This window comes from Topomyia yanbarensis, chromosome 2, assembly GCF_030247195.1.
Source record: "Topomyia yanbarensis strain Yona2022 chromosome 2, ASM3024719v1, whole genome shotgun sequence".
NCBI classification, from domain to species: Eukaryota; Metazoa; Arthropoda; class Insecta; order Diptera; family Culicidae; genus Topomyia; species Topomyia yanbarensis.
The window spans coordinates 58,543,363-58,570,102 of NC_080671.1; the positions used below are offsets into that span (position 1 = coordinate 58,543,363).

Consider the following 26,740-nt stretch of genomic DNA (forward strand, 5'->3'; position numbering starts at 1 on the left):
TGTGAACATCCAAACAGTGTATTTCATATTCTTACATTTTTTGGTAAATTGTTCGTGTTTCACAAACTGGTTACAAATTGTTTTATGACTATAAATGATATTTCTCGAAAATTTACACTATCATAAATTTACAATTCCTTTAAGCGTTAGGAGCAAAATAGCGAAACTGGATGCACTCCCTTACAATTGGTTGTAGGCGTTTGGTGCGTCATTAAGAAAATATTGAGGAATGATAGAGAATCATCTCTTCCTGAAAAAAATGATGCACGCATAACTCCACACTATTTAGTAGATTGTCTCTAGATTTAATGCTGAACTAAACACCGTGTATAGTTGATTCGGAATTAATAAAAAACAAAGAAAGGTTACTTTCAATTTCTGGTATAGCAGTAAATATACTGTTTTATTTATTATATTACGACATCCTATTATCCTAGACACATTTGTTCTTTGTATAGCAACCAAAATGCTACCGATGAGAATTGTGTTCATGTATTTCTTCCACATAAACAAACTAAACAAGGTATCTGAAAGATGCGAAAAATATCACACCTATTGAGCAAGTAGGATTAATCAAAATGGGAATGACATGTCAAAAGTATCACATTTAAATGACAACGAACATGACATATAAATACAATTTTGACCCAATGCAATGTACCAACGCGTTGATTACTTATCATGAACAAATAAGAAGTAAATGAAGTGAAGTGAAGATCAGAGTGAAATGTGTTTGCTGTGATTACTGAAATTTTGTTAATCTTTGGATATAAAAGTTCGAATAATGGGCGTCGAAACATTAATTACTGTGCCGGGACTACAGAACAATTCTAATATATTTTCCTACCCATTTACCACATTTTTATTGAATCTTAACATTATTTCGGATGCTCTGAATATTATTTGGCCTGTGTTAAGCCAAAAGTGACCAAGCGCCATTTTTTTTTAAATACAGCCGCTGTCGTATCCAATGTTGCACTACAAACACCAACATCTATTTATTCTTGGAAAATGAAATAGCAAACGAAGGTAAATAAGGGTACTCTTTATGTTCATGGTAAGATATCGAAAAATGAATTTTTGTTCAAAAATTACTAAAAAAAATCTTGGCGCATAGTTTGGTTTGGTTTAGCGCAGGCCATTTTAACTTCACAAAAAGAAATAGAAAATATTCAGTATTTTGCTTCAGTGGATAGTAAATAATTTGTTGTTGATATTTTTATCTGATTGGATGTATTTTGAATTTGAGTTAGTTGTAGAAACATCGGATTGCTTGCGGGTTTTTTATGGCGATTTAAGACTACACAGTCAATCAAAAAACAAAGCTGTATAGATTTCTAACATCAACTACTTATTTTTAGAAATTTACTATTTTCGTGGGATAAAATAAATCAAAACCGTGATACGTGTACATCTATGTAAGGTACAGTGGGGCCAAATCAATTGCGTAGTAAAATGAAACTGAAACCTAACCATGCTCCAAGAAAGGAATATTTATAGGAATAATTTTATGCAGCAAAAGCATTTCTTAAATGTATTCTTTGTGTCACATAAACTTAATATTAAAGAGTTACATACCTTTTTACTTTATCTGAAAGTATAGCTCCTTGAGAATATTTTTCCAAATTTTTATTGAGATCGGAGAAATAGATCAAAAGTTACAGCGCTTCCTAGTGCGCTTCATCTACTAAGAGCAGTGGTAATTTAAAATTTTAAAATTTATTTCCAAAAATGTTTTTTCCGTAATCACGATTGCCGAAAAACCACTCAACCGATTTTGTAATTAATTTCCTTGTACCCTAACGATTCCTTTTTTATTCATAAATTTTTGTTTTATAGATAAGAATTTTAAATACAATTTTTAGAGCTTAAAACAGAGATTTTTATGAAAAAAGTTACCGAACACAGGAGAAAATTATTATTTATTCAACTAATCGTTAAGTTACGAGGAATACTCATATACCAATGTAATTTTTTGAGTTTTGGAATTGTAGTTGATCTATTGGTCTTCAATCGTGATCACCGTTAAGCTCTCAAATAAAAAATGGTTTTGAGGGAAAAGCCATAAGTCCGCCTATTAATAATACATTTTTATGAACTTATGCTTATTTGTTTCACTGAAAAATGTACTATCAAAATACTGTACGTTTGATGTAATGAAATCATTTCTTTACGTAAATTAAAACTTTCATGACTTTTTTCTCACAAAAAGCTATGTAACCCCTTAAAACATTTGTTTGTGTCTTTGTTCACTTTTCGTCGTTCACGAAACCTATCCAAAATACTTATTATTGTTCATTACTTCTACATGATTTATTGAGAAAAATCTACGGAAGAAATCTTTTTGCACTTTAAATTTAGGTAATTATGCATGTATTAGGAGGAACAAAGTGAAACGATTGTGCGTTAGAGCTTGAATTGATTGATGTTGGCCTATATTATTTCTATCCTGATAATTTTATTAACTGACGCTAATAAAATGTTACCATTACTAAAAAAATAAGCAAATGTGTATTTTACCCCGTAGTTAACATGAAAGTAGTTATTAAATACACCAATATTTATTAGAAATCACCGGTTTCATCTCTCTAATATTTGACGAGGTTTTTAAACAACATAAAAAATAAGGCAAAATACAATTATGATGTCATGATTGAATAAACTTTGATTGTTTCGGGCGATTTTATTAAATAGGTTAAAGTTTCAATATAGAAAAAACCGCTTCAACTTGCCCCAGAGTACCTTATATTTACAATTTTGTTTTTTTAGCTAATGTGCAAGTTTCTTCTCTAAGTAGATATTAGTTAACATCAAGCAACATATTCAAAACAAACAAAAAATAAGTCACTCGTCTTGATGTACAATGCTTCTAAATTTTCGACGCCCGTATTCTAAGTAGACCTATCAAATTGCTGGTTGCAAATCTTTATTCGTATTCAATTTGTACTAATCTAAGACTGGTATATAGTCAAACGGCTATCTGCTGCGCTATTCGTACTTGGCCCCCGCGATACCCTTTGAGTAGGGTGGGGTCCCATTTGTCTGCAGGTAATAATCGCCTTTGGCGCTAAAAAAAGAGAAACATATTTAGTCGAACAACTCTTTTAAACTCCTCGCCCACCAAACTTACTCTGTACTGCAGTCTATACCCATGTGGACAAGCTGTGCAGATTGGTCTACTTTGCCCACTTTGAAGTCCCCCCAGGACTTACAGCGCATTGCGTGGAAGCATGTCGACGCACTTTCGGATACACTTTCCGCCCAGAACCACCACGACCGCCGGTGACTGCATAGATCTGCAAATAATCGTGTGAAATCTTTAATAGTTCAGCAAATGGCTTAGCAAGCAGTCAGCTAAAGCAACTACAGTTTGGAAGATTGAATTAAGTCTATGTTACGACAAACAGTACAAACATGCGTATCTACAGGCATGGGCTTCAGGGGAGTCCAACTTGAATGGCACGACTGCATTGGAATGGAAAATGGGTTATTGGGTAACGGTAGGGTCCATGCGGGAACGAAAATGTTAGAAACGAAAAACATGCATAAAAATATAGCGAATATTATTCTAGAATACAAAAATGAGCTTCGCAGAGAAATCCTATATTGAATTTAAGGTACTTACCGTTGTCTGTAAGTGGTTTGTAGTTTCTTTTGGGACAACCAGGCTGCAGAGTTTTACCATTATTAGGCCAAAAATCTGCCGTTCCTGTACTTACTGGTGCTCCGTACAGCCAAGCGTCCGTGTGAATGACGTCCACAAATTCAGCGTCCTTCTCACTCAGATGCGTCACAAAAACGCCCGGATAGAAAGGGGGGAACGCGGGATCCAAAGCTGAAATTCTTATGTTAAAAATAATTAGCGGATTATTCATTTTCCCTTGAAAAAGCAGCTCATCGGTGTACCTCTTAAGCTTAATCTTTTTATCGGATAACGATAACACGGTGCGACCAGCGTAACCTGCCAGCTGTGCGCCCAGCGAATGTCCCACCAAGTGTAGCTTACTGACGTCTAATCCAGCGCTTATCATATCCAATATCACGGATCCAAGTTTTTGCCCTAGCTACGAAATGAAAAAACAAATATTTACTTTTACTATGTAGTTTAAAACAGCGACAATGAATACCTTTTTGCAGTTTGGTACTGCTTCCAGCAGATAGTTTCCATCGGCAAGCTGTGTCCAGTCCAGTATAATCACGTTGTGATCATTTCGCTTCTGATAGGCGTCCACTATCACGTGTACGCTCTCCACTTCCGGCGATTCGATGTACCCGTGGAAGTACATAACCGTCTTCTTGGTTCGATTGAACTCTGGATGATGCACGATCTTATCGGCCTGGTCCAGATCAAATATTTCATGTCCGTCGAACTTGGAACTAGAAAACACCGAAAACAATCATTGAAAGTTATTTATCGTTTGATTGTTTATTTTGCGCTTACCCGTAGAAAAACATAAACTTGGCCGTTTCCAACTGTGCTTTGATCGGCCGCAAACCGATCCATAGCCCTGCGGAATGAAAAGAAACACACGAAAGCTATTAATTGATTGCACGAAGAATATACGTTGGTGAATGGACCTTCAATTGGTTCAATTCATTCTGATTGGCAAAGTTGTGCATTTAGCACATTGTGTTTATTCTGAAACCATGGTATAAGGCGAAATAAATGCAAATTGCTTTAAATCAGAGTGATGAAATGTATTAATAGTTAGATGATGATAGTTTAGTTGATGATATTCGAAAACACTGTTCGTGAGGAATATGGTGACTTTATTACATTTTTTAATTGAAATTTAACATCGCAAAAATTAAATCATTTTCTAATCCAATAATTTTCATGCTTAGAACATCGTCAGGCATAGTTTTCAGTGGAATGAAATTCACGACACGGTCAGGAAAGTCTCAAGATGGAATTTTCCCAACTTAACAGTTTAAAGAATACCCGGGTTTTCGGACACTGCACGAGGTAAAAATCAGTTCATAAATTCATAAAAAGATCACGTTTTTGTGAACTGAACGAATTACGAAAACCGTGACCAAGCTCCTGAAATTATGAATATTAAACCTCGTATTCATGAAACTATTTGTGTTTCCAAAAAAAAATAGTTCGCCTCGAATATGCGCCACGAATATAATTTGGGAATAAACAGCCGACAGTCAAACGATGATCATGATTTCAGACGCCTATTCGCGATTTTTGTAATTTCTCATCACGTTACCGTGCCATTTTATTCATGATTTTTCTGTCGGATTAGCGGAATTTATGTTCATGGTTTAAAGATCTTTCTAAAGACCAATTCGCGATTTTTGTAATTTCTCATCACGTTACCGTGCCATTTTATTCATGATTTTAATTTATGTTCATGGTTTAAAGATCTTCAGACGGGATTTTCGTAATTTATATTCACGTTATCGTGGTATTATATTCATGAGAAGAGTGAATCATGTTTTGATTTCAGGATGTTTGTCACGATTTTTGATAATTTAAGCACACGTAATGTGATTTATGTTCATGATTTCAAGAAATTTATCATGATTTTTATAATTTCTATTCACGATGTTGTGATATTTTAGTTCCGAGTAGAGATTTATGTTTATTTATGTTAACGTCACTATTTTTGAGATAATTGTCACGAGTTGTGTGATTTATGTTCATGATTTCAGGATTTTAGTCACGATGTTTGTATTTTCTGTTCATGTTATTGTGATATTTTATTCTAGAGCTTACTTTCGAATTTGACACGTGGGGTAGTGTGACTCATATTAATGGTAGCATGGGTAGTGTGACTCATATTAATGGTCAGCAGTTTTATCATCGAATTCGTAATTTCTGTGCTATTTTTGGCTACAATTGATTTTTTTATTCGGAGTAACGATACAATATTAAATGGACGTGAAAGTTTCATTACCATGTTGTATGAAATTGAAAATGGTTAGGGATATCTTCTAAATATCACCAGCGCGCCAAATGGATCGTAAATCATGTACTAGGAACTATGAACGAATACATGAATACTATTTCATGATTTTGTGAACTGTTTCATGAGCACGGATAGTGGTTCGTGACTGATATATTAGGAATCATGAATCAGTTCACGAATACATGATTAATATTTGATGATTTTTTGCACTATTTCTCGACAAACATATGATTACGGCCTAAAAGCCAACTGTCAAAATCCACTTTGAATGGAAATTCCGGACAAACCGTTACACGTCAATCACAGATGTTGGTAGTAAACGAAAGAGAAAAGTTTTCTCTTTCATAAACTGTTGTGAACTGTGTTCGACTAGTAACGGTTTGTCTGGAATTTCAATTCAAAGTGGATTTTGACAGTTGGCTTTTAGGCCGTAATCATATGTTTGTCGAGATTTCATGAAATTTCACGGAAACCGTGACTGATTTTCTCAAAACCTGTTTTAATCTACTTAGTGGTGCAATTATGCTTTTCTTATTTCTTCAATCTATGACTTGTTGGCTGGTTATGTTCAAGATAATTGTGAAAATGTCTTACATTCTTAGTGCATTAGCTCAATATTGTTTTCATGCTAACTAATTTTGCCGAGCGGGGGTGGGTGTGTAAGGAAGGTGAACGACGCACAAACACCACTCCCTAGTTTAATTTGGTATCTCTGAGGGAAAGAGGTCATTAGCGGGGGGTAACTTCTCCGTACATCCCTAGCTATGCCCTCGTTAAAATTCAGAAACCTTACGTCAGTTGAAAAAAGTTTGGCCGAAACTAGGTTAACGATTTTTAGAGTGATTAACCTTTCTACATGAGAAAGACAAAAATTGTGATGTGAAGTGATGTGTTTTGAAGCCACCATCAGCTCAAGGTTTTCCCAGTGTATACGGGTAGACTTATCGTAGCTCCGAAATTGTTTATCATTTAACCTTCATATTACTGCTGTTATTGAAGAGGGAACAAACGGGGATCAGGCGGCCCTGTAAGCAGAGACACTTACGCGCATACCGCGGGATAAAAAGGTCCTCTTCCAACAATAATATCCAGCCAAAGGGTAAAGAATTTCGCTATACGTGCTTGAACCCACCGGATGGTTTGTTTGGAGAAGGGTGCATCAATTCCTATCGGACCTTCTGAATTTTCCTTCAAGTGACTCAGGCTGGCTACCCACGTTCCCTCGTCCAGTCCTCAATTTGTTTGATACCCTGATGTTCCCGCCCCATTTACGCTTTTATTTGTTTTGTCAAGTAAATGTATCATTTCATAAAATAAAATATAGTACATAATGATCATATAATATAGTACGATATAATGTTTTAATATTAAATACACTCTATTTAATAGACAAAAAACCTGCAATGTAGTACACATTAGATAAGATGAACTAATCATTGTTTTGATTGGATGTATTCAACTCTAAAAAAGAAGGGTGGACCTAATCCAGATAAAATATATGTACAATTATAACAAAATGTTGTTTGTTAGAAATGCGCGTCTCACTATTGTGAGATCTTCAAGAGGAAACAGGACGTTTCCTCCAAGTAACTACGATTGGCAATCCACTCCATCATCCAGTCTTCCATCGTGAGGTGCCCTGATGCTATTTCCCCCTACCCAAGAAATTTCATATTTTTCATTTGTTTTAATAGTTATAACAATGAGCCTTTGCTTGTGAATAAAATAAAAGCAGAGAAAATTATGTGTATGATTGAGATTAAGATTAAGGGGGGTAAGAACTTCAGCGCGAAAAAAAAATCCGTTTGCGATTCCCCCTATAAACCCAGGCGAAGCAAACCAATCAAAACCTCCGCACACTACACTGCATCACCCCAACAACACTCCGCAATCCCTCACGCAAACTCCTATACAAGTGACTCGGTGACGAAACCGTAGAACGTCTCCGAAAAAACACGACCCCGGTGCCAACCGCCACCCAAAAACTACTCAACCGATCCACCTCAAACCCCGTAAATACACGCCAATCCAAAAAAAGGCCTGACCCCCACGAAGAGTTCCTGAGACAATCCCTCAACCAAGGGTTTTCCTACTCACTTGAAATAAACATTGCCATTTTTCCACCATTTTGAGTACAAGATTCCCCGATCGAACAACCATCCCGAAAACTCCTCGCAGTGGCGCATGCTAAGCCTGAAATAAATCGGCCAAGCAGTCCCCGAATGGCAGTTAACACCGCAAATCGTGCTCCCCCCAAAAAGACATCCTCGCATAGAAAAACTACAGAATGCTACTGAAATAACACATTACAATGCACCAAAGTACCGATCAATTCGCCCCACGTAAATCTCCAAAACAAAATTCGCAAGAAGTATCTCCCTTCACTCTGAAACCCCTACCCCCTCCCCCTAATGAAATGAGTATAATAGACAATATGGTTATTCCATGAATTTATAAATTATTTAATATACTGCATGTAATATATTCAGTTGCACGTACCAAAATACTACGTGTATAAAGTTCTACTCAGTCGAAGTGACAATTGAGAATAATACATTAAATATAGGAAGTGAATAAAATGAATATAACACTAGAAACTTGCAATCCATCCATCCATACACTTTTGTTTGCCAGCTATGGGATACAATGCTTCCTAAAAATTACGTGAGCAGAATTTAAAAAAAGAATAATATATATGTTAATGTGTATAAAATTCCTAAAGTAATGCCAAACAAACAATGTTTATATATAACAACGTATTTATATAAAATAGATACAGTTGTGATACGCTGGTCGGATACTTTAACTGGACCAGCTTTGCTAGTTGGACGATTGTTGGACCATATTCTTTTATCAATGTTTTACATCTGTCAGTCGTTTTTTATAACTAGCGTATCAAATAAGTTTGATTAGTAGAGACTTTGGCTCAACCAACGAATCATGACTGTATGTACTGTATGAATAGTATGTAATGCTGCAATAATAATAATAAAAATAACATAAATAAACAACACAGCGGTTCCATGTATATAAAATTGCAAATAATATTCATTTTTTAAAAAATAAGCCCACTCCTTTTGCATCAACATATTGATCACTCTTACGTTCACTGTTCAACTCCCCGCTAAACATTTCGGCCGGTCCCATTGTCCCTCGATTTGCTCTGGGAAATTTTTGCAGTTTTCTTACTGCATCGAAGCAATCGAATGGGGTAAGCATTTTTCGGCACATTTTCGACAGACGCGAGTGGTGACAGTTTGTAAAAATCGAATTCCGGCAAATGAAAAAATATCTTTTCCTCGCATTACGGACCGTCGATTCCCGATGCAAGAACAATAAAAGTGCACAGAAAATGTCTAGAAACACAGTGTACACTGTAAAAATAGTGAAAAATGGGTTTTCAGAGAAAAAAATTCGATCCGAAAAGTGAAAAAAATATGGCAATAAGAAAAATTGACATATTCAAATACTTGGCGTTTCACCAGCGTCTAGCGACTACCAGGTGTCGCCCCAAAATTCGTCGCCCGAAAAATAGGTGGCAAACCAGCCGGTCGGTGCTCAGATAATTTCGTCCGCGTCCCTTCCCGATCAGAAGGAAATAACACAATTATAACTCATGCTGATATTTTGTTACGAAAAAAATCCTATCAAATTTAGTTATAAAGTAGAAACCGTTAGGTGTTAAAATAACAAAAATTCTAACAAAAAATTCTCTACGAATATCAAATTTATAACAAACGTTGATAGCAATATAACACGATCATAACAACTTGAGATAGCATAATTAAACCCAACATAGCGTGTATTACTTATTGTATAATGTCAACGATTTTAGCGTGCACGTCTAAAAATAGAATGCGAGAAAAATAAAGCATACATTAGGGCGCTTTTTGCTTGGGAGCAAAAAGCTTCATTCAGCAAAAGCTTTTATAGCATTGCCAAATGATTGCATACTTGCTGGCTGATTTTTATAGTGAATATATGACACGCAGATTATTATTTGTCGATATTGCCCCGCTTTGAACCTGGGTATTCCGAGTTTGATGGGAAAGTTTCCTGTATGAACCAACGACGTTGTTTTCGACTGATGTTTAATGTTAGCATAATATTCCACGCATCCGTCAAGGGCAAAACGATTATAGATGTAGAAGACGTTTCCAGAACGCACACATTGAACTTTGCCCAAGCCTAAGTGCTGCTTGTTTTCCTGGTGTCATACGCTTTGTTTTTATTCCGTTTTACTCACTAATACAGCTGCCTATATGATGATAGACTGAATAGCTTTATAATATCTTTTCAGATTAGGAAAGAGGGGCTATTTTTAGATTCTAAATAGTGCGCTTTGGCGCTTGCCTTGTACGTTAACGTGTTTTACATGGTTTTTAGAAATAATGTCGATGCGACATGGTAACATTGAGCGGATATTTTACGTACATTACTTTACGGAGAATACGACAAATCTTATTTAGGATTCCGCATAGATTCAAAGCAACAATTGGGGATTTGTTATTGGCATTTTTGATATGGGGAAGACTAAACAAACCAGTATAATTATCTCGCACCTAATAAATTGCTAGAAATGCAAATCTTCCACAGAAGTTATATCTATCAACTGCAAATATAACAGATATATGAGAAAATTCGAGAAATTGTTGATGCTTCTTTGATGGGACGAATTCTTGAATATTTGATGTTTTTTTCTGTTACACATTTTCTTCCAAATTTGATTAAATTGTAAGGAGGAAATTAACAAAATTTTTGCATTGAAGTTTTTAGATATTTCAAGGATTATCTAAAACGCATTCAAATCACTTGTTAGTGCAAACATTAAATATCAAACTTATCTTACGGGGAATGAAAAGATATAATACTCAAGTAAACTCAAACACTTTTTATGCGGAGGATTAAACAAAAAAGTCACGATAGTTTAAACATTTAAAAAACGGGCAAACTAGAAACTGGATAAGTTTGGAATGTTAAAAAAAACCGTCATCTCTTAATCCAACTGCAACCAAGTAAGTCAATCAAACACGTTACTGACACGTTCTCCGACCACTTACATCTAAAACTATCTATACTCAATACGCGGAATTTTGAAAATCCATGTGCAAAACACAAATCAAAAATCAAAACCTTCGAAAATTCACTTTAAAAAGTTGAATTACGACGCATAAAAAGAGACTTCAGTGTATATGCAAATAGACTGTCATTTGTGTAACCGTTAGTGTTCAAAGATAATTGTGAAAGAATATATAACTTACTGTAACATCATCGTTGTATGCGTACATAAACATCATATTATTAAACCAATGATAGCACCAGAAGATATAATCTTGATATAAGTTTTCTTCCATTCATGATCGGTATATCATAAAGATAACACAGAGAGTAATAAATATCAAAATGAGATATAAATTTGATAGTTTTCTGTTATGATGTTCTGATCGGGTTTCCCGCTTGTTTGTACCCTTTTTAGCAACAATTAGAAAAGTATTCTTTCTGCAGTTGGTTTATCATTTTTAATCCGGGGCCAAATTATGCAAACCAATTCGAGTCGACTTTTTCATACAAGCTCGTGTACATTAAACCTTTCGTTTCGAGATGTGTAATCTCATTTCTTGCGAATTGCAGATTTATGATCTTCGTTCGAACCCTTTTATCAAAGTCAAATATTAAAACTTTACTCAATAAACCCTTATCCACCTCATTTATGCCCCACTATTCCGATTATTACTTGGCATGCAGTTAATAGAATGCGTGTTAACCTGAATCAATATCTCAGCTTCGTTCCTAAGAAGTAGTATAGGCTGTTACATTTTGCCCTCTGTATAAAAATTAACCAATTTGTACGCTTTATTTTTAAAAGTCATTTATTTATACCATGCGAATCTTGTTATTTATAGACGCGTGAAACAAAAAATATCTTCTTCAGAACTTCGCACAACTTGCTGTAAAACAATATATAGAAACTCAGTTGAATATATTTATAAAACTGCGATACATATTTAGTTTTCATTCGATAAATATATAAAATTTGAGAGTACATTAAGTGTGTGTCTAGGGGGTACAGAATTCCTCTAAACACAATAAAGCTATGCATATAAATATTATTTCATTAGTCCTCTATAATTGATACTAGTTACCCAAGGAACTTTTCATTCCGTAGGTGCAAATGGTTTTCCCCAATTTTCTCCTTAGGAATAGATATAAAAACGTTGTTGCTAAACCACCTTGCGAGATTTTGAATAAAAGACTATACTTGTCGTTTTTGTGCGCGAATTCGAATGCTTCTCTTGTAGATATAAATTTGAGACAATACGTTGAACATAGATAGCAGACACTGATCTCACTAGTTGGTAGTATTCATAAAGAAGTTAAGATCCCTTAAGAAGCGCCGACCCTACTAGTTTCCTGTCAACCATAAATATTATTCAACGATTTCGTCAGTGAATTAAAATGCTGCCAAAGATTGTTCAAAGTGCGGCTTATCAACCAGAACGGACGTTGATTACCTCGTACTTGCTTACAAGTTGAATATAGGAGCCAACCTGTCTCCTGCCTAAGATTAATGCGTGTAAACGAACAAACATCTTTTCCACCTCCGAACATGTCGCTTATAATTCCATTCATATTTATTCGATTACCGTCCGAACCAGACAGTGTTCTACAAATAAAATCAACAATCATGGTTTGTAAATTCAGACGATGCCACCTCTGATTCATTGAACCACGTGGGGCGTAAAACTTACTCTTTATCTTTTACAATATTTGCTTTCAGCACTTCAGCCACAGTACACAAACGGTAAGTTATTCTTGAGCCGTGTTAGATGGCAATTTCCATATCAGTAAAAAACTAGCCTCACCTTAAAAGGATGCTGTGTCGCGGATCGCGATGACATCCAATCGAGGAAGCAAAAAAAAATCGCGTGTGGCGGAATCTTGCTATGTATCAATTCTCTTCCCGTATATGAAATGAAGCCTTGTCTATATAATGAGAACACCGAGATCTCGTTAGTGTAAAGCGCAGCTTTTCGAATATTCGAGCATTTTTGCATGAAATAATTTTATTTTATTGCAGTGTAAACAGTTGTACTCCTTGATACGTCTTCCTGCTTCAAGATATCTTCCTGTTTACAGTGCTTCTGTTTGCGCACAACAGTACGATTTTTCGCATAGATAGTTGACTGAAGCCGATCAAACGAGAAAGTTGTGTATGTTAGATATCTTCATTTCACAGGTAACAGGTGAGCTCATTTTTGTCCTATTATAAAAAATGCTGTGAAGATGATTTTTATGTCGTTATCAGAAGGCGCCGAGGAAATGGATCTTCATAGTAATATGCACTAAAATTACTTGCGATAAACCCAACACTCTAATTGTTTTTTTAATATTTGTGTATGAGTATATACACACAAATCACTTTTCACAGTTTTTGTTTTCAACGTAATTTTGCGATACATGAAGTTTAACATTTTTTGGTAATGGTTGCCTTAACGCGGTATATGTCCCTCGCGTTAAAAGTTATTTGATTGTGCCATAAATATGTAGATGAATAAAATCAATCCAATTAGAAAAAATATTTGTTAAAACAAATAAAATTATTTTTTTAAATGGTTCATAAATATAATAAAAACAAATATTGAGTTGAAAGAAATATGACCGAAATCTATAAACTGATCCTAATAAATTAAATGGAAAATTAGGTAAAATAAAAGAAAGGTATTTGGATGATGTCAGAGACAAAACCGTAATGAATTAAAAAACACTTAAGTTTTTTCCTTCTAACTTGTGCCTTAAATTGTCATCAGAATCTCTAAGTAAGTCATTTGGGATATTTTTTTTTCGAATTCGGAAAAAATATCATAGCGTTTAATGTTCTGGAATATGCAAACACGTTGAGACTATGAACATTTTTTTTCATCAGTCTATCTTCTGACCTCGCGCAAAGCAGAAGCAAAACATCGCTACGCTATAGCAGGCAATAGGCACCAGTGAAGCAAGCCAGCGTTTTGTTCTATATCAGTGCACAAACCATGTGTATCGTTGCTCCCGGCTGCGGAGTAAAATGAGTTTGCCAAATTAAACAAAAGTGTCCGTGCTACGGGATAACACAGTATCGATCGACTTTAAGGGGTTGCATACCTTTTTGTGCGAAAAATGTCAAGAATGTTTGAATTTACCTAAACCTGATTTTATTACGTCAAACTTATAGTATTTTGGTAGTACATTTTTCAGTGAAATAAACAAACATAAATTTATAAAAATATATTGATAACTAGCTAATATCAATCGCGCATTGCTGCGACTTTCAACGAAATAGGAGCAAAACACAACTTGTTCCATGGCGCCATCTGGCGCGCAGATAATCCCCATTCAATAGCACACAAACACGCTCCCCAACAAATGCCTACTATGTATGAATTTTATGGCAATCGGTTAAGCCGTTTGGGAGTCTATAAATCATGTACATACAAACATTGACCTATATATCTATATCTATATCTATATCTATATCTATATATATATATATATATATATATATATATATATATATATATATATATATATATATATATATATATATATATATATATATATATATATATATATATATATATATATATATATATATATATATATATATATATATATATATATATATATATATATATATATATATATATATATATATATATATATATATATATATATATATATATATATATATATATATATATATATATATATATATATATATATATATATATATATATATATATATATATATATATAAATGACCTATCCTTTTTGGAAACCCTCTTAAAGTTTGACCAGAGCTAGAGTTGTCGATGGCAATGACAAGTAGACAGCTGCTAATTAACCAGTTCATTCCACATGATTATTGCATTGGCGATAGTGATACTGGTCCGCCTTTCAAGTGAAATCACAGAGTTGCTCCTCCGACGACAAACCCGTGGAAATCATCCAGGAGTAGTTTCCAATTTAGCAGGAATTTTCTACATCGATTAACATACGCTCGTAGAGAACAGATGTCCATCTCTAGTGCTCTAGTTGTGTAAAAAGTAATGATCTTTTCAAAGATAATTGGAATATCATAATTCACCACCAGGTGCGCTTCAAAGTGTGACTGACTTGATAGCCGATTGCATAGATTTCAAAATGGCCGACATAGTTATACCTCTAATTGGAATATACTGGCGTGATGGCGCTAGTCTTTCATTCAAATGTCTACACTAGTTCCAAAAGGTTATTTGTTCGAATATTCGACGATTGTGCTGTAATTTAAATACAATAACTTAACTAAAATTTGTATACTGATGAAACCACGACTGTTACGTTGAACATTTAATATGAGTAGTAGTTAATTTTGTTGAGTTTATACAAATACCAAAGAATCTTCGTTAAAATTATTTGATATTTGATTTTACACAGGAAATACATATAAAATGAAAAATAAAAATAATAACTATTGTAAGTATGTTCAAACTAAGACAAAAGAGGAAACGCGTTCTCACGTATGATCAATAAACGACGTTCGTGTTTGAAGTCTTATGGTTTGCATTTTAATTAACGTTGAACGACAGTATTTCTTTCACAAAACAAAATTACAAATTAGTCTCGAGCTGATCGAATCGATTTTTGGCCTTATACCTAAATCAAAATAATAATGTTTGAGCTAATAATAAAGGATAAATAATGCGTTTCAAAACCCCTTAAATTAATGTATGCTTACTTGGATTTTTCACTTTTTTCATCGTTGATATTCCGTGTTATTCGAAGAACGCCCGATTCACTGTCTATTCTACCGCTGGAATACAGCTTTGATTCATGAGATATGTCACTCTTCTCGACCTGCCTCTTTCATCACCAACTCGGTACTGATCACTTCTTAAAGATATATAATTCTACGTACTCCAAATTATAGGTTAGCACAAGAACATAGCTGAGCGAAGAACGTCGTACGTACTACTGCCATAGAACCATATGATCCCCTCCCTTGTCGATTAGCACCCGTTGAACGCGTTTGCCATTAGCCACCGGTTCTAGCCGCCTTCTTGGAGTCTTTTCGCATCGCTTATTGCCCTTTCAATCGCTTGTCGATAACCCGTTTCACCGAGTTCATTACTAAGTTGCTTCTTACTCACCTTCAGAGAACTGAAATGGTACATAAATATCGCAATCCAAAGCTATGTAATAATTCTGCCAATGAACCGCAAAACCAGAAAGTTCTGAGCGCGATCAGCTTAATAGAAACCGGTCAGTAGGCTCAGTACCTACCCTAGAACCCAGCCAGGCGCAGCAGATAGAGCAAAAGCTGGTTGACCGATGCTAGAAGCTGGTTCCGTTTTTATTTATTTTTTCTCCACTTATGTCTACTCGAATCACGCACAACCACAACACAAGTGGCCTTGCCAGGTTAAATACGATGTAAATGCAGCGAGAATATTTCGCAACACTAGACAGCAAATTACTGCGCACTAACGGAAAGGTTTGTAGGGTACATGAGCCAGTTATAGCAATTGTGTCTGTTACTCGTTTAATATCCATTATTTTGAGACAACCTGTCCATCTAGATCCTCTACCACATTTGATTGATGAATATTTACTTGGTTATTTGAAAATGTCTAGTTAAATGACTCATATATTCGACTATAACTGAGTACAGTCATAACTGGTTCACATACCCTACATCAGTTTTGTTCTAGTTAGGTCTTGAATGGACAGATTCTTTATGGCAAAAATACTCGCTTTTGAAGTGGTATTTTGTCTCGTGATGAAATATACTAGAGTATCGAGAAATTGTACTCCTGTAAGTGGTGACTTTATCACTTTGAGTTTGAACACTCTTCAATGTATCTTTCGCAGTTGCCCTTATTTGATTTACATTTAATAATTTCCAATGTATCGTATTATCTTTGATGAATGAAAGCTTCACAAAGGTAGAGAGTACGCTGCTCAATGCCTTAGTTTAAAGGAGCCGTTGAAATATAATATATTTGCAAAATATAAAACAAAAAAACATGATATTAAAAAACGAATATTAGTAGTCAGCTTTCGCGCACACAACTTGCTATTGTGCGTGGAGAAGTTATTTTTGCGGTAGCGAAACGTTTGTTTGTTTGCCTACAGTTGTCGTTCACGTTCAGGTTGTCATCGATACTGCTATTTTAATGCTCGAGATCAGATTTGTCTTATTCTTGCCTTAGGAGTGTGAACCAGTTCACTTCCGCTACCTCCAAATCAACATTCAGTAGTCATTATTATCTGAAAAGGCCTCTGTCCGCACTGAGTGCCAATCACTGACGGTCGCTCTAGCATCTGAACTCTAGATGTTGACCTATCAACACATGGGCCGAGCCCAACGGCTTGATTTCCTCAGCGGCCTCGGCTGGGATTGAATCCACTGGGGTGAGTGGGGGTCACGCTTACCACTCTTGATTTCCGAAAATAAGCTTTTCTTACTGAGTTTTATGCACTTTTAACACCCGTTTTAGTCCGTTTCTGGTCACGGGATATTACACTACGCACTCCATCATCTGTCCCGCTTCTGAGTCGCCGAACGCATGATCTGGTACGTTATACAACGAAATGGTAGTCGTTAAGGCAAAGGGAAGCGCAGAGCCTTGACAAGCGAACGTTCTACAGAACGATGAATGACATAAGGAGAAAAAGAATACTGGCATATAGCGGCGGCGCTAGGGGGCGAAGGAAGCAGCCGCCCCGAGCGGCAATAATTGAGGGCGGTATTTCCTGCTCAACAAATTTCTTTTTTAATAGAGTAGAATGGGGTCAAATAGGTATGGGGGTACAATAGGTATATGGCATTATCTTGGATATATTATTGCAGAGGTTGCTCATGTTGTATGAATTAGATACACGGTAGAAAACATCGTTAACGACTGTTATTTCAACTCTTAACGTCGATCGGCTGTTGTAGCTACGACGTCGTTCAATTGTTCGCGTGTTGTTCTGCGAAAACTTGTTGTCTTTCGTCCTTAGTACAGCACATTTAATCAATGTAAAACATATGAAGTGATCATCAGCTATTAAGATATTTCAATTTAATACAAATTCTAACAAATCTTCAACTTTATCAATTTTCATCAAAATACGCGGGAAATTGCATTCGTGAGATGAAACTTCTACCTGCAGCGAAGGCAAGAAAAATACAATGTAAAAACTATAATATATAAACAAATAATAAATATTAAAAAAAAATTTATGCTGTCATTTTCTAATATTTTTATAAATTGTTAATTAGCCGGAAGCCATTTGGGCGAATGCCATTGTTCTTTTGACCGAATGGATCATTTCGCCGAATGTTATTTAACCGAATGGGTGATTTGTCCCAAAGACCAAAAGAGCCATTTGGCCGAAAAGATATTCAATAATTAGTTCTTTGACCTATTATGAACAGTTCATATTGTATGAAAGAAAGCTATAATTGGATGATTATCCTACAATAATTTGTCAACAACATAACAAATCGAAATATGAGTCTGCAATTTCTTTGAACGATGCCAAAGCTCCTAAATCAAGATAGTGTCAGGATTTAAACTAAAAATGAATTGTGCACTATTTCATTGCAGAAAAGAAAACTGCTTTGGGCTCCTTTAAAACTTTGTTATTAATTTTAAAATCAATTTTTGAGGCGAGAAATTTAGAAGACCAAAAAAAATCAAAATCTACAGTCCAGATTTAAGTATTTGTAGTGCTCAGAAAAATTTCACCTTGGTAAATTGAACAAAAACCAAAAATATACCGTGAAATAAGTTTGTTATATGTGGAAAAATACGACCTAAGATACATGCATACATGTTTGAGTCATGGAACACATTTTCCTGTCAAACCATTCCAGAGTGTTTTTGCCCTAACCCTGCAATAAAATATTCACGAGAAAACGGTTAACTGTACAACGATCATGTCTTCTACGGTCTTTATTTTCGTGAAATAGTTGCAGTGATTAATCCCTCTTGGATTGTGATATTTGTTACCTTTATTTTGAAGGTATGAAAAACAAGAAAAAGTCATCAGAAATGTTGTAGAGCTTGTTTTTGCGAAGAACTTTACTGAAAAATCTCGACTTGTATGCTTGAAATTACAATATATATCCGGAAAAAATATATTTGGTTATATATAGTTGAAGGAAATATTGTTTTATCTTTCTAATATAAAAAGGTTAAGCAATCATTCTGAACACCGACAACATAATCCCGGCTCGGAGACCCGAGTTTCATATTCCATTCGACTCAGTTCGTCGAGATTGGAAAATGTCTATGTGTATGTGGAAAAACATGGTCATCTCTGTTTCTCAGAGATGGCTGAACCGATTTACACAAATTTTAGTCTTAACCTTCTAATCGGCTGCCATTGAATTTTTTACTGATTGGACTTCCGGTTCCGGAGTTACGGGTTGAAGAGTGCGGCCACACAGCGAATTTCTTGGTACCACAATGATATCAAAATGATGCAAACTTATTAAAATGGGTACAAAAGGATTTACTAGTCTAAATCAGTAATGACAAACCAAACTCATTTTGACCACATTGGCCACTTACGACGGTTCTTAGTTCCATATAAGCAGGAACTGAAAAATGCTCAAAGGAGGGAGTATAGGAAAATTTCAAAATTGAATTTGTATTTTTAATACCAAATGTATTTAAAATGCATGAAGCATCGAGATTTGATGTAAACTTGAAAATTTTTTTTTTGCGAGATTTGACCTTTTTGGACAATAATACATTGTTGCCTTTATCATATAGAAAGATTATGTAATCAATCCGAACATCGACAACCTAATCCCGGCTCGGAGGGCTGAATGTCATATTCCATTCGACTCAGTTCGTCGATCGAGTATGTGGAAAAATAATGTCACATCTGTTTCTCAAAGATGGTTGAACCGAGAAATTTTATTTTAGATACGTCCGTGCTTGAAGCAAGAATATATAATATTTAATATTTAATTAGCTTAACCCTTAAAGGCGCAAATCAATTTTTTTTAAATATTCTGAAAATTGTCTCACAGCTTTGATACTATGATAATTTTGAGATGGTTTTCGAAATGTTTTAAAACAACATTGCGCATTTAAGGTAGACCTGTGCGCCGCCGCGCCACGACGCCGCCGCCGGTAAATTTCAACAAGCGCCGACGCCGAAAGGTAGACCGGCGGCGCGCCGTCGACGCTTTTTTCTCACGCCGACAATTCGCGAACTCAAAAATCATTAGCTCATAATTTTATCCACAAATCTATGAACATTGTCTATGGTCCGAATATACGACGTTAACTGATTCATGATTTATCACATATTGATCTTTATTTGGTATTAGTGGTTGTGAATTAGATCACTAAGTTAACAAAGTCTTGATATTTTCTCGAAAATCATTACACGACACTCGGAATATAATTCATGGATCCATTCTTGCTTTGTCAACTGGTTTTGATTGCGGATTATATAAATTACAATTCACCATTCGTGGAATGGTCCACAAATTCAAAAAAAACACATCCACTTTCAAGATATAGTTGATTCCTTATATGTTAGACACGATTCACCAGTCGAGCTCGTGAAACTGTTCATGATATAGTACATAAAGTAATAAATCTTTCACATAATCTTAATATACTTACGTAAACAATTACAAAGAATTATTCATGGATTATTCGCTCTACTCTTTGGTTTTGAAATTTCTATGTGAGCTATTGTGTACAACTGCTAGCAACCAGTCTCATAGGCGCGAGTATTAGATACAAGGAAACTACTAGGACCTGTAACCAGGGTTGCCACTATTTTTCAAAGAAAATCTGGCAGTTCAATTAAAAATATCTGGCAAAATCTGGCACTTGACAGCGACCTCATAGTCATCGAAATTTGGCATATATTTTAGTTTTCGTAGAATGTGCATCAATCGATTTTTGTAAAATTTGGGACATTTTTACCCAAATTTTCAAAATGTGTATGTAGCCGCTTCCGAAACTTAAAAATCTGACAGAATGAGAGATTTGTCTGGAAGCTGCCAAAACTTCTGGCTATGCCAGATAAATCTGGCATAATGGCATCCCTGCCTGTAACCCTGTTATTCTTTTGTTAAGATTCAGTGTAATTTTCGAAATTAAATGAAACTGCGCTGAGCACCAAAAATACATTACCTAACCACAATTCATGTCCGTGAAATAATTAAGAAAACTATAAGACACGTGACTCTGTGTAAAAAATCCGACGGTAAGCTCAAGACTAAAATATCACGATAACACGACGAGAATTTACGAAAATCGTTGCACAATCGTTCAATTCTTGACTTTTTCAGTCAAAGTTAATATAAATCAATGTATCATCAAGTTATGAACTAGAATCATAAAAATATTAAACATATTCAGGTACAACCACCTACTAAACATTTGAGTATAATGGAATCTTTTTTTTGCGTGAACTAGTTTTGTAAAAACACAAAAATTATTTTCAATACGAGGTTTATTTATCATTGATTGAATCGTGACCTATTTTGCAATTTTTTTTCTTGAAGAATAGTTGGGCAGAGTGATCTTGACTTTTAGCGACGTTGGTGCACTGATGTGGCGATGCAGAGGGTAAGATTTCTGGCCGCATAAATTATTAATCGTATCATCTAGTCCCTCAGGAAAGATTTTCAGTGGCAGTTGCATCAGCCCGGTATCACAGACAAAGAGGACGTAACACGAAATGAATTCTCATCACTCGTAGGTAAAACGGTCGATTTAAATTACAAAAATGCGCCATATCAGCGAGTGAAAAGATTTTGACACTGAGCTAAATACGTTACTTAGTTTCTGCACCCATCCGAAAACGTTACCGTCTTTTTAATCTCATGCAAACCAAAACAAAATGGGCTGAAAATGTGAAAGTCATTCTTGTCGAAGTGAGCAAGGCGGGAGTTGTTCACAACCATTTCTTAAGTTACAACACGATGCCGATCTGTGAGTAAGCACATAATAGGATGTTAGTAAATTAATTGATTCGCTGTATCGAATCTGAATAGATGTATGCAATGGATTAGAATTTGAAGATCCCCGGAACTGCTGGAGAAAATGGCGGTGTGCTGGTGAAACGAAAACTAGAGATACGCTCAGACCATTTTCAATCAGACTTGTTTAATGATCAGCTTCAACCCAACAGGAGCTAAAACATCAAGTCGTGAAATTATTATGAATGATAGTAACTGTATATTTAGGTTTCGTCAGGGTGCAGATCTGTATGATTCCAGCACATCGAGCATACTTTGCATTCAAGATATAAGCAAATCTTACGTTGAAAGAAAATGTAGTGCCATGGAATCAAATATGCCTTATCATCGCGGCAATTTTGTACTTACAAGAAGTAAAAGTAAACGCCAGCCTGTAAAATAAAGTAATCCCAGCAAAGTTCAGCCGGAATTGAACTGGAAATCTGGCTTGTTCCAGTTCGTACACGGGATCCAGTGGCACAACCGATTCTAACTAGAATCGGATGTGTCACTGTAGCAGGAATACGAACTGGAACCAGCCAGGATTCAGGTTCATTTCCGGCTGAGCTTAACTGGGATGTGTCTACCTTGAAAGGTGTCCTTACACGATAATTAAAAGTGATATTTCTGCGCAGTAATGCCATTAATAACGCCTCCTGTTAGGGTACCTGGTATCTGCGGGAGCGACGGTAAAGAAGACTAAATTGAAACAAAAAACAATGAAACGACAACAAGAATTAATTTCCTCAAACAAAACAAAAACTGTTTTACCGTTGCTTAATTCCCCAAATATAGAACAATAAATAATTATTATGGGTCATTGAATTCCGTCGTTACTCTGCATTCTTCAAATTTGTCAATTGCAATCATTATTTCATGCGAAGTCGTAGTATGCGACATCGACAATTTTTCTATTTCGTTCTTCAAATTTTACAACTGCAAAAATAGTTCAACCTTTCATTTATTATCTTGCATTTCGCAAGCAGGGTGGGCACTATTAGAGCATCAGTTAAAAAAATTTGATGTGGTTGCGAGAATTACATTTTGTGCAATGTGTTCAACAGATGTTGCTAGTACATTGTGGGCGATGATTTTTTTAGAATTTTCTTCAAGCTGTAACGTCTGTTTGTATGTGCCTCATACAATAGAACCTGAAAATTTGGGAAAGGAATTGTACTGCCAAGATTTTTTTTTAGTTACATAGGTGTCAATATTCGTTACGCCGACACACGCCGGCGCGCCGCCGCCGATAGGGTCCAACGGCGTGACGCTGCCAACGCACAGTGGCACGACTTAGAACAAAAGGTGGACTAAAGTCCAAACTTTTCCGTATCGCTTCATATAGGACGTTTTTATGTAATTTTGGTACGCTGAATTCGTTTTCGATATTAAAACATTTCAAAAATGAACATTCACTATTCATTAGGGTGTCTCAAAAATATTTTTTTTTCTAAATCGTTCTTAAAATTTGTGTATATTAATTTTCGTGTGCTAAATCGTTTTTGATATTAACATTTGCAAAAAATTTCATTGTACATTAGGGTGGCTCAAAAATAATTATTTTGTTGTGAAGGTTCAAATTTTTTTTAAATTCATTTTTGTGCGCTGAATTCCTGTGTTGGTTATAGAAAATAGAAATTAACTTTACTACTTATTAGAGTGGCTCAAAAGTAAAAATATTGTCTTTTATAAAGATTTCTTTCAATTGTAATTTTGAAATTTATTTTCGGTATTGAAACGAATTGATTGAAATCTCATTATGGGGCTTTAGAAATGATTATATTATTTTTAAGGATCAAATAAGATGTGATTGTCTAATTTTGGAACGTTTAATTCATTAGTGGGTTACTTGGTATGAAAACAAACATTTTGAGCGTCTTAGTGGAATATTGATTTACATTCACTAATCAACAAGATTGTTAACGATTTTGTTTTCGCAGGTGTGTTTTAAGTTGCTTAGATTGCTTATTTCATACCTTAAATTAAAATAAATCCAAAATCCTTTTTTGCGTATATGGTTCATTTAAAAATGGTCTTATTTTATTTGGATAATATCGCATACCATTAAGCTATATCAGTGCTATGCAAACTCGGAAAAAATAGTCTCACCAAATGACTAGAACTCAACTGTGTTCACACAATTTAACAGTTATTGCGTAAGTTAGCAAAAATAGTTCATGAAACATTTTATGACACATTTCAGATGGTTGAAAATATTTACTGACTTTTAAACATTCTTAATTCCTTTACCACTTAAAAACCATACTTCCCACTCGGCTCCTTACTCTTGATCACTAGTAAAACCCTTAAAGATCATGCTCTAAATGCTATTTGAAAGTTGTGCATAAATTAGTGTCATTATTCTAGTTATAAAGTGAATATTCAAATTAAATATCAGTAATAACCATGCGTCTCCATTCACAGTTTTTTCAAATTTTGACTGCTTATCGCAAGTTTTCGCAAAACTAGCATAGGCTCATTTTGAAGAGAAAATGAAAAGCTTTCGAATGAGCATAGTGTGATCGCGGGCATTCACGGGCGTCGTTGTTGTTATCGCTTTAGAAGTTCGAATTCAATAAAAATTCATGACAAACAGTTATCTAAACACTAACTAAACCAACTAGTGACTTATTTTTGGCGATTTTTCGATGTAATTTTATCACACGGATAATTTTGGTGAAGTAATGCAATTCATAAAATCAACCGTTTCTTTGAAAAACGAGAAAAACCGAATATAGTTCCTATGGTCAAATAATGCAAAAAACACTTGAGTTATGCCCTTCAAAAAGCTGTCAAAAATTCATTTTGCATTCAAATCACCTAAAATCTCGCGAAAATGTCTCTGATGGCTCAGCTGATACGAGAAAAATACTAGTGAGAATATCGCATAACCTTCATATATGGACTTAAGTCCGGGCTCGTCCCACTGTGCAACGCCGCCGCCGCCGGCCAAATATATCGCTTACGCCACCGCCGATTAAAAATGCATCGGCGCACACCTCTAATTTAAGGGTTAAGTAGCATTAACTCAATGTTATCGTTCGGCTAACTAATTTCATCATGGGGGGATGTGTGTGTGAAGGGCTTGAATAAGCTGACCAAATCTGACGAAAAAATCCGTACGCTGTGCCTAAGCGTGGCGAACGATTACACTTCGTTGCGATATGGTGTACGGATTTTTTCGTCAGAGTTGGTTAGCTTAGGTAAGAATAACCCATAACTGAACCAACCCAAGCCTATCTTGGTATGCCTACTGGGTGAAGGTGATTGAGATGAGAGAGGGGTGGGTCGGAAGTGGATGGATGGCCGTTTGAGGGGAATCTGTTAGATAGCTTAATTGAGGGAGGGGTTTGATGGAATGGACAAGACGGGGGGCGTGGGGGATGGGTTTTAGGGAAGAATAAGCTTGTGCAAATCGGTTCCATCATCTCTGAGAAACAGAGGTGACAATATTTTTCCACATACACCCATACACACAGACATTTTCCGATTTCGACGGACTGAGGCGAATGGAATATGACACACGAGCCTCCGGGCCGGGATTAGGTTGTCGATGTTCAGAGTGATTGCATAATTTTCCTTTATGAGAAAGGTAAAACGCGCGAAATTCGTGTTACAACCAAAAGACCCCCTTAAGCATGATATCTCTACAAGCATCCCAATTTTTGGAACAAAGCTAATCGACTTTTTTAAGAAATCAATTTCAATTCCATAACTAATCTTTGTTCACAAAGCCTTTAATTGAAGATCCAGCTATTAAAATAAGAAACAACTGATAAAAAATAAAATCAATCGGTTCATTGGTTGCGTAGATATCATGCGCACCACTAACGCTACACTATAGAAATGCTTCAGAACTTGAGTAAGGTTTGGATATATACCTTTACTAATAACGAAAAATATTTGCATTTTGTATTTGCCGATCGAGATATTCCCTGTAGAATTTCTTTTGCAGATCGTAAGTATTTTGGAATAAATTAAGAAAACTTTTTCCCGGGAATCCCGCATTCCGGGGTGAAAGCTCTACTATTAACCACACTCTTCAGATTACTTCTAAATTGATGATGGTTTTCATTGCTTTGTAATAACTGGAAGTTTCACCATGGATTTAAAAATGGCGTCAATTATCAGATCCTGTTATATACGCACCACCCCTTTCAAACCATATTTATGGTAGTTGTAGAGGTTTTCTGATATCCAGAAATCGCCATCTTGAATTACAAAATCACTAATCAATAATTTATTATTTTATACTAAGTTACGCCAGTGTCTATACAACACGATGCACTATAAGAATATTCGGGTGAGTAACATCATTCTAGCAGTCGCTTTACACTTTCCGTCAGGTGGCTGATTATTGTGGTATTAACCCTCTTAAGGCTTCCATTTAATTGCACTAAATTTTGTTTAAATTCTGAGAGTCACCCAATAGTCACCTCATTTAAAACAGCTCTTGGAATACCTCATCGTGAGTGAGGTGACAGTAAGAATTGGGCCCCAAATAACCATTGGAAATCAATATAAAAACAAATGAATGTAAAAACTGGTTTGTCATGAATTATCCATGAATTATTTCTTTATCTTTAAAGACGAAGGCTTTAGTTTTATTTTTGTTTAGAAACAAATAGACAAAAAAATCTCGCATTAAGTTTGCTCATGCTAAATTAAAGTGCTGTGGATGAAAATTCCGAATTGCGATGAACGGCAGAACACAGGGAGCTACCACGTGCGCAGCAGATTTTAGCGAATCCGCATTGTCTCATCATGCATGACAAGACTTATGTGAAATCAGATTTCTGGGGGCGCGACATAAGATTTG

General features: G+C 35.4%; 1 protein-coding gene across 11 annotated transcripts in view; it reads right to left on the reverse strand.

Annotated features, from left to right (window-relative positions):
- Nucleotides 1-365: 365 nt before the first annotated feature.
- LOC131685829 (lipase member H-A) overlaps nt 366-26,740 on the reverse strand; it is a 37,144-nt gene continuing 10,769 nt past the window's right edge. For 2 of the 11 annotated variants that reach the window (XM_058969806.1, XM_058969807.1), the window contains exons 2-8: nt 15,676-15,847; nt 4,442-4,508; nt 4,128-4,377; nt 3,907-4,064; nt 3,626-3,843; nt 3,131-3,296; nt 366-3,067 (exon numbers count right to left, since the gene is read on the reverse strand). In XM_058969806.1, coding sequence (XP_058825789.1) covers nt 2,989-3,067; nt 3,131-3,296; nt 3,626-3,843; nt 3,907-4,064; nt 4,128-4,377; nt 4,442-4,508; nt 15,676-15,697 — 960 coding nt within the window. In that variant the 5' untranslated portion in view covers nt 15,698-15,847 and the 3' untranslated portion in view covers nt 366-2,988. Of the gene's footprint in view, nt 3,068-3,130; nt 3,297-3,625; nt 3,844-3,906; nt 4,065-4,127; nt 4,378-4,441; nt 4,509-15,675; nt 16,098-16,220; nt 16,808-26,740 lie in introns of those variants that run through there. The other 9 variants (XM_058969800.1, XM_058969804.1, XM_058969802.1 and 6 more) reach the window with 9 other exon arrangements.